The 9,430-nt window shown below is 32.3% G+C and overlaps 1 protein-coding gene across 1 annotated transcript; it reads right to left on the reverse strand.

Annotated features, from left to right (window-relative positions):
* Positions 1–4,050: 4,050 nt before the first annotated feature.
* LOC112504661 lies at positions 4,051–8,737 on the reverse strand. Its single transcript, XM_025108610.1, has 2 exons — positions 8,493–8,737; positions 4,051–4,647 (listed from the first exon to the last, which is right to left on the reverse strand). Exons 1-2 carry the CDS (start codon positions 8,658–8,660, stop codon positions 4,123–4,125), a joined length of 693 nt encoding a protein of 230 aa, XP_024964378.1. The 5' UTR covers positions 8,661–8,737; the 3' UTR covers positions 4,051–4,122.
* Positions 8,738–9,430: the final 693 nt, after the last annotated feature.

Raw genomic sequence — 9,430 nt, forward strand, 5'->3', positions numbered from 1 at the left:
AATAATTAATAACTAATTAAATTATTAATTATATTTATCAAAAAACAAATATATTAATAAATAGCAAATATTTATTAATTAATAATAAATAACTAATTAAATTATTAATTATATTTATCAAAAACAATCTAACAAACTAATAAAAATAATTTTTTAAACCACTTTCAGCGACGGAAATTTCCCTCAGAAATTCGTCGTTGTTGTATGACATAAAACAAGCCCTAATCGGGCACAACTTCGTTTCGTTCGACCAGACTCTTGTATTGGTGACCAAATCTTCTTCTATCGGCAACCAGACCTTCTTCCATCGATGACCAGACCTGTTTCCATCCCTACCGCTCGTCACTCGCCGCCATACTCGCTTCCATCGTCGTCGACCTTCTTCCATCGCGGCCGATCTGCTTCCACTTTTAGGGCGTGTCTAAGGTTTTACTCCATTCTCTTCATCCCCTCTTTAATTTGGGTAATATTTTAGAATCTTGAGGTCAGATTTGAGGCCCTCCATTTGTATAGATGAATTCCATTTGTTTTACAAATCCATGTTGGTTGTTTGTCATGGTTGAACATTTGGTGCATTTGGTTTTGATAAATCAATGAGATGCTTATTTTGATTTTATAGAGTACTTTGAGACATATATTATAAGAGTTTACTCTTAGGAGATTTTGTTGCATCAAATGAGATTTTATTGGATAGAATTATTCTTTGGGTCATGAAATTGCATAAACTTAAAAAAAAAAACTTGCATAAACTTTTTGGTAAAGGCATTTGTGGACTTACTGTTGATTTGGATTTGAATCAAATGTTTCATTTGGAACCTTGAGCAACTTATGATCTAGTTTTTGAGGGTACTTGAATCTTTTTAGGCTATAATTGCATAAATATTTGAGAAATGCATACTAGTGAAATTGTAGGTCATTTGAAATACAAACCATGTGAGTTTGAAACCCTATTATAACAAATGAGAGTTCATGGACCTATTCATATTTATGGTTCATGGTTTGCATAAATGTTTGGAAAAAGTGTCTTTTTGGGATTAGGATCAAGTTTTGATTTGGGATTCGGAATTTGGAATTTAAGACCAAATGGTCTATATTGCTTTGTGATTATGTTTATTACATAATGTTATCTAATTCGTATATGATGATAGCGATTGTATGCCGGGAAATGAAGATAGCAAGGATGAACCACCATTTAAAGACGTAGCTTGTCGTTTAGCCGGGAAATGAAGATTGAGTAGCTTGTCTTTTGTATGCTTATTTCACAATTGTACATATAATCGTGATTTGTCATTATATTTTTCCATGATATAATTTAATGTTTTTTTTCAGGATCTGTCACGCCGAGAGTGCGATAGAGGCCATCATGGTAGTAGAGGTAGCCTCATATCTGGTAGGGACAACAACTTTGCTGGCGGGCATGGCGACCCGCATGCCGATGACATTGTGGAGTTCGCGGAGACCGGCCTCCAGGATAGAGATGAACAAGAGGTGGAGGCCCCAGCTTCGATTGGTTTAGGGTCGAGGAGAGGCCCCAACCATGAGATGCCGACACCCAGTCATCCGAGCCAGCGACCATATCTTTCTTTCTTAAGCAACAGGTAAGTAGATGTGGTATAAGACTTTGTATTACATAATAGAATGATATGAATGTATTTTGTGTAGTATATATATTTTTAATTATGCAGATTTAAAGATGACCATGTTAGCCGGGAGATGACGACTATATTCAAGTCTTCCTTTGCTGGTCCGTGGCATAGATGGAAGGAAGTCCCTCAGGAAGCCAGCCCGCGACTTGATGTTCCAGTGTTTTCGGGTTGGTGTACCATTTTAATGTAATTAATAAGGTTATTTTTCTTACATTAATACAAATATTGTCTATGTAGGTTAAGTTCCAGTGGAAACTAGAGTTGGATGACATGGTTTGTGATTTATGGACCAAAGCCATGCACAATAGGTACTCAGATTGGATGACCGTTGCACATGACTGGACCGTGGCATAGGCCTATCATGGTGCTCAACAATGGGATGATAAGGACTTCTCACGGATTAGATTACACTGTCCTATATGGATCCGAGAGAGGTTTTGGATTCAGATGATTGACCAGGTATGTATCTCTATTGTGAGCTTTATGAACTGTCATGTGTTTTGTACCGCCTTATATATGTGTTATGTTTTTAACATGTTTGGGATACCGATCCTTGAAAAAGGAAATCCATAATCAATAGGGCCAATCGAAGCACACAGTTTGAGGGGGGTGTCGTCTAGGCACACCGGGGGATCAATTAGTACTGCACATCATCGAGACAAGATAGTGACTATATAATCTTTTTTGAATATGTAATTAGTTCTCTATGTTTACTAATAACTTAACCTAATTTTCTAATATAGCACATGTACTGGGTTGTGAGCTGACTGCTACTGAGGTGTTTAAGTGCACTCACTACACGAACCGGAAGTTTGATCAAGATTTGTCCGCCCCGCCTACTGATCCTCCTCAATTCTGTTACCCCAAAGCTGCTAGGTATCATGTAAGTTTTTTAAAACTATTACTTCAGTTTATAGATACATCTAGTAGGTTTAAGGTAATATATTTTAATAAACATAGTGATGTTATTAGTTTGGTCTGTCATTGTTGGGCAGACGTTAGGCTAAGTAGATAGGTTGAGAATGTGACTACCATCGGTATTTAGAATGATTTAATTGTTAAAAAACATTTATTGGATATGTTTGATTTACAGTCATCATGTTGTTGAAACGTCTACACATATAATCTCACCTGTTTTTGTTTTGGTGAACCACATGAGCGATTTCAATCGCTTAGGGGTGAGTCACAATCTAGTATCAACACCCTTCCCCCTGATGAGGCATCTCTTTGGGAGCAGAGTGTCGGAGGATGGAGTAAAGGCCGCATCTTTGATTTCGGGACCTCCCAGGATCCCTCTTATGCTATGACGGGTAGAGATAGCAGTAGCACCGGGAGATCATAGGAGTCAACATTGGAGGTATGTTGGTTATATTGTTATATATTTTCTCATTACTTTCATTGCGAACAAATTAACTGATTTTGTCGAATATTGAATATTTACAGGTAGCAGAGTTGAGAGATAAGTTGGCAAGTGTAGAGGAGGAACTGGAGACCGAGTGGAAGAGCAGGGTAGATTTGGAGGCCGAACAGGCCAGACAAACTGTTGCATTAGCCGAATAGGTTGCCTTATCAAATCATTTTTCTGCGTTTATGCGCCAGTCAGGATACATTTTTTCTTCTCCCCCACCTCCCAGTAGTTAGATTGTATGAATTTGAACATTAGATTGTATGAATTTAATATTTTACATTGTATGAATTGGATATTTTAAATTGTATGGATTGGTTAGTTTTAATTTGTTCACAGTTTTTATTTGTTATCTTATGGCCAAGTTTTATATAAATAAATACAGGAATTATGTAATTATAAATTATTTACTTCTAAATTAATAAACATTAGCGATGGATTAACCAGGGAAAATCCGTCACTAAAAGATTCCCTCTTTGATCCGTCGCTGAAAGATTACCTTGCTAATCCATCACTGAAAAATCCCTAGCCGATCCGTCACTGAAAGATTCCCTCGCCGATCCGCCGCTGAAAGTTTCCCTCGCTAATCCATCATTGAAAAATCCCTAGCCGATCCGTCACTAAACGATTCCCTCGCCGATCCGCCGCTGAAACTTTCCCTCGCTGATCCGTTGCTGATAGCATTACCTACGAGCTTTTGACCAACAGACTATCAGTAACAGATCAACGACGGAATACCTCTTTAGTGACGGATCAGCGAGGGAATTTTCCCTCGCTGATACTTTTCATTTTTGTAGTGCCTGGGACATTCTTGTGGCCTCTCATTCTTACACCATTTTTAGATATGGCTATCATTGATTAATTTCCAAGGGTATTACTTGTTCTATGACTATATTTAATCGAAATGCAAATTCAAAGATGCTTGCAACTTTTTGTAAATCACTTTTACTTGTTCTATAACTTCTTAATATCCATCTCTTGGTCTTGAAATTAGATACATATACTTAAGTCTCATATATAACGACAACAAATCAAAGAAACAAAATTACAATTTCAACGAGCACGTATATATTACACCTCATTTGCGACTTCATGTGTCCTCTCCTTTTTCGTATCTCCAAACAAGAAATCAAGATTATAAAGCACAAACGTCATGGTTAATGAACTTAATATCACAAGAACTGGCCCGAAAATCCAAAGAGCATTGGGAAGTGCAGAGTAGAAAAGTCGATTTCCTATTGCATTAAGTGTGAAACTCTTCTCTAAAAGCTTTGACACATATGTTGAAGTCACTATTGTCAAATCTTGTGGGCAGTTGATCAAGAAGTTCACTTGGCTTACGAATCTAATCGAAAGAGAATGACACATGAAAGAGAAGAGAAAGAGAACAAGGACGGTTACATATTTTAGTGCGACCATGAATTCTCCATGTGCCCCGTAAACAGTATCATTAAGTGGTTTTTTAACACTGTATGTACTGCTGATAACCGCCGCTAAACCAGAACACAAAAGTATTGATGTGGTGGCCATTAGAGTTGATCCCATGATTGTGTTTCTAATTGTTTGGACCGCTAAGATGTTTTTCTTTTCATTGTCCTGTCAAAGATAACAAAAGAAGGTTCAAAATGTTGGTGAAAGTAATACTATATGTATTTCTTATACCTTCTTGTTTGATTACACCCTAAAAGAATATGTTGATATTTCGTGCTTTTTTCATATACTTTTTTGTTCAGTGGTCGACCCTTGAATGCTATTGATCTATTCCATTAAACGCTTAATCATTTTATTCGGGTACATAATTCGATCAAACTAGTCCATTTTACACATTTGCTTTGAGATAAACATGTAGGATATTGTATGTGGAAAGAAAATATCTAAAACAAAACCTTTTATTGTCACTTCACACCCTAAATCCCACTTGAAGTTGCCTCACTAAATGGGAGACCTTTGCTTCATACTAGGATTCGCACCCAGAGTGTACCAACCATGCATGCATTCATACACCCACAAACTATTGCGTGACTCAAGGGTGTTTGATATATATATATATATATATATATATATATACATATATATATATGTATATATAATTGAGTCGATCTATAGTTTCGGTACATATGTAACAAGATCTCCACAAATTAATTAGTTTTCATTTGATTAGGCCCCTATATAGGGGATGAATCAAATGCAAAACAAGTCATTTGTACAAACCTTACAAATAGGCGATTTCATTGTTTAATTTGATGAAATTGTTTCATTAGTTTCTCATTTTGATGAAATTTGTTTTCTAAAATTAATATAATGGACATGATAATGACCATAATTAATGTCCTACACAATAAAAATGACAAATCAACTCTCATGACTAAAAAACATATAAAAAATTATGAGTAAATGAATGAGGTTTGTATGTTTTGTACAAATGGTTTGATTTGCATTTGATTCATCTCCAATATATATGAGGAAGGTTCAGAGAAAAACCTCAAAAAAAAAAAACATAAAATTACTCCATCAACCGTTAGATTAATTATTCTAATGGATATAATTAGATTAATTGTTCTAATGGATATGATTAAAGAGACGCTTACAATTTTATTTTTAAATTAAAAAAAAATACCACATACCTTTTTTGTAGTAAAAAATGAAATATGATCATAATTTGAATGAAATAAATTACACCAAAAATAATTATATTTTTTTTCGTTAATTTGACACATATATTCATACATATTTTTCATTTGTTTGTTGTGGTTTTCCATTTTTCAATTTATTTAGCGTTTTCCTTGGAACTTGACCCATATATATATATATATATATATATATATATATATTTATAAAAGTAATTTCTATAGTATATGCATAAATTAAGCACATGTATAGAAATCAGGAAATATTTTCAATTATTTTTATGCACATATACAGAGCAGATAAAGAAGTGGTTATTTAATATTTCTCAAATTTTCAAATTTATGTAATTTTCCTCTGATACTATAGCCTAAAACTAAGTTTTATTTGAATTATACTACTTGTTATTATGAAATTTAAATATGTATCAAATACCTAATCTGGTAAAAATGTCATAATCTTCGATATGATTTATCGGTTTTCGAAATCCTTCTAAATAAAACAACTATTTAGGGAAATTAGTTAAAATAGACATTTTTAACGGTTGGTTTTACCTTTTAGCCATTTTTTTACAATGTTTATCAAAATAGCCTTAGATCCGTAATTATAATTTTTTTTGCGGAGTTGGGTGAGAAATGTAAAAAAAATTTGCGGACCTAAGTGAAAAATGTAAAATTTTATCTACGGAGAGGGGTAGAAAGTGTAACTTGTTGTTTTGTTTTTTAACTGGGTCTACAATTACAGATGTGAGTTTTACAAACCTGTTTCTATTTTAGTAAACTTGAAGAGAAAATGACTAGAAGGTAAAACTCAACCTAAAAAAAATAGTTATTTTAATAAATTTCCTCTTTTTATATTATATATTGCGACTAGCCATGATTGTATCTTACATGCGTTGGAGGCATAATAATAAAAACTGATAATAATCATCGAAGCATTTTCAACAATTATGTTAAATATAATTTTTTTATATTCTAAGTCCAACAGCTACTCTATTTTAATAAGTGTAACATTAAAGATATCAATACAATATTCAATACATTAATAAAATATCATTTCTCTTTTTTAAACATTTAATTTCAATATCTAGCTCTTTTTGTTGGGAAAAAATTAAAATATTATTTCTTCTTTTTCAACAGAGTTTTAGAGATTTTTTCAAATTTGAAGAATTCTATCTTATCTTTTTTTCTTTTATCTAATATAGCATACCATTTAGCTTAGCTGTGCAAAAAAAATTATAAATCTTCAAACTTTTCTATTTTAATATAACTGTTGAAGATGCTTTAATACATCTATTAATCATTGTGATGTTTAAAATTAAAAGCATCCACAATGTGCTTTTCTCAATGTTTTCATAGGTTTTTCAAAAGTGAGTTTTTCAACATAGTAAAAGCTTTTGAGAAGGGGTTTTCATCAGATTGTTGATTAGAGATCGTAAATGTATGACCTACTTTTTTCAGAATTTTGTATTTAATCAGTTTTAATTTTATAGAACTTTATAAAAAATCGTATTTAACCAATTTATTTATTAATATTATTAACTTAATATATTCAAATATAGTTAATAAATAAATACATAATTGAAGTAATTATTATATACATATATATATATATATATATAAACTAATAGGAAAAATAATTTTGAATGTAATTTTTATACAATTTTTATGGATTCTTTGTAACCCAATTCTATATTCACTTTTTTATATAATTTATTTTACATAATAAATTATAAGATTATTTACGGATTTCTTGGTAACCCAATATTTTATACGATTTTGTAATAAGAAATTTATATCATATTTATAAATAAATACTTTTTTATGTAAAATAAACATAAAATTGATATGTTTCTCTATATAAATAAACATATAATTGTATAAATTTAATTATATTGATTTTTATAAACAAGTATTAGTGAAATAAAGTTATAATGATAGGATATTGAAAAGTTTGAAAAAACTATAGAGATTCATGTCATAATGGATATATGTTTAGGTTTTTTTTTTAATGAAAAAGCTCGGAAAAACCTTAGACTAAAAGATCAAATATTGTGGATGCTTTAACTTTAACCTGCTTTCAAATTCACCTTTGACATCAATTATAATTTATTGATTTTATTTTAACAAATTTTCGGTTGGCAAAAGGAGTGTTTGACTTTGTGTAAATACTAGACAAGTTTTGGATTCGATCTCAGGCCTCCGCTAGCTTTAGCCGTTAAGTAAGGCAAAAAATGTCCCCTCACTTCAGTGTACTTTAAGGCAGGTGCCGTATGAGGTCGATGGAAATTGCCGGTTGTTAACTTTTGCCGAAACAAGTTTCTTATAGATAAGTATGGTAATTAAATAAATTCTTCTATGATGAAAACATAAGTGTGATGCTAATTTGGAAAGTCGATTAATCGGTGACTTGTTTAAAAAAAAACTACAAATATTGTCGGTTAAAGGTTGATGTATGCATGGAACTAATTAACAAGTCGACATTCAACGGCTCAAATTTTTGATAGACCAATTTCAATCATGACCTAAAAAACCGAATCAGATGATTTGTAGTTATAGATATAAATATATGCATACATACATAAATACATATATGCATTTATATCCTTTTTGAGAGGGTGATAACAACTGTTATAATAAACACTCTTATAATAACTTCAACCATAATATTGCCCATCAACCATGTCAGAAGGTTGCAATCTTAATTTCGTTTAAACAAATTAACGTGTGTGTTGATCTGTTACGCGTATATGAAAATGAAAAGCATGTGTCTTCTTAAGAAACCAATTGGGAATCAGGAGGGGTCAGTATACATACCTTCATAATGGTGGATACCCATAACCTGCGTCCATGAGCATTGGTACCAATAACTGTTGAGAGTGGTTGAGTCCGAACCTTATGCCATAGCCAAAAGTGATACCCAAAAAATATCATAAACGATAGAGGTACCAAGATTAGATCAAGATAATACTTCTTGAATTCCATCTTTTTCCTTTCAAATTATCTCTCTCTCTCTCTCTCTCTCTCTTGTTTTCTAGCTCTTGGTGTCACAAGCCATGTAGCATATGATGGTATGAATATATATATATATATATATATATATATATATATATATATATATAGGGTAAGGGGTGGGGTCGGGTGGGTGTTGATGTGACTCATTGAGAATCATATTTGTTACAATTTTCAACGAGTAAGAAAAGGATAATAGTATGTTCTTAATGATTTAAAATATATTATCGTGAATTAATTGTAAATGTAACATGTGAAGATAAGCCAAAGAATACTTGGTAAACTCTCACGTTTATATCAAGTTGATACCACCTACATCTCTGCCTCCTCTTAATTCGTCATCTCAGCATCACCACCTCTCTCAAAGTTACTAAGTTAAGGAGCTACAGATATTATCTCGAATCAAAATCCCATGTTCATTTTTGTGCCAAAATGCACAGGTATATCAATCAGCAAATTAAATTGTGGTGGGAAAGAACCTTCAGATTCGATGCTAGCAACAGAATTCCTAAGGACATGGAAGAATCAAAGATGCAAAGGGGTGAGCATCTGTTTAGATTGTCTTAGTGGTTAAAAAAGACTAAGATGCTTTCATATGGTTGATTCCTATTTCAATTACGGAAAAGAAACCTGATATTCGATTGGGTTTCATGAGATCGTCTTTTCTTCCACTTTTACTTGTTCCTATTCTAGATTTTTCAATTAACGAAGCAAATCTGACATAGCCACTTGGGCCTTGATCC

The sequence above is a fragment of the Cynara cardunculus genome, unplaced genomic scaffold, assembly GCF_001531365.2.
Source record: "Cynara cardunculus var. scolymus isolate 2C unplaced genomic scaffold, CcrdV1 Un_Scaffold_6406, whole genome shotgun sequence".
In the NCBI taxonomy this organism is placed as follows: Eukaryota; Viridiplantae; Streptophyta; class Magnoliopsida; order Asterales; family Asteraceae; genus Cynara; species Cynara cardunculus.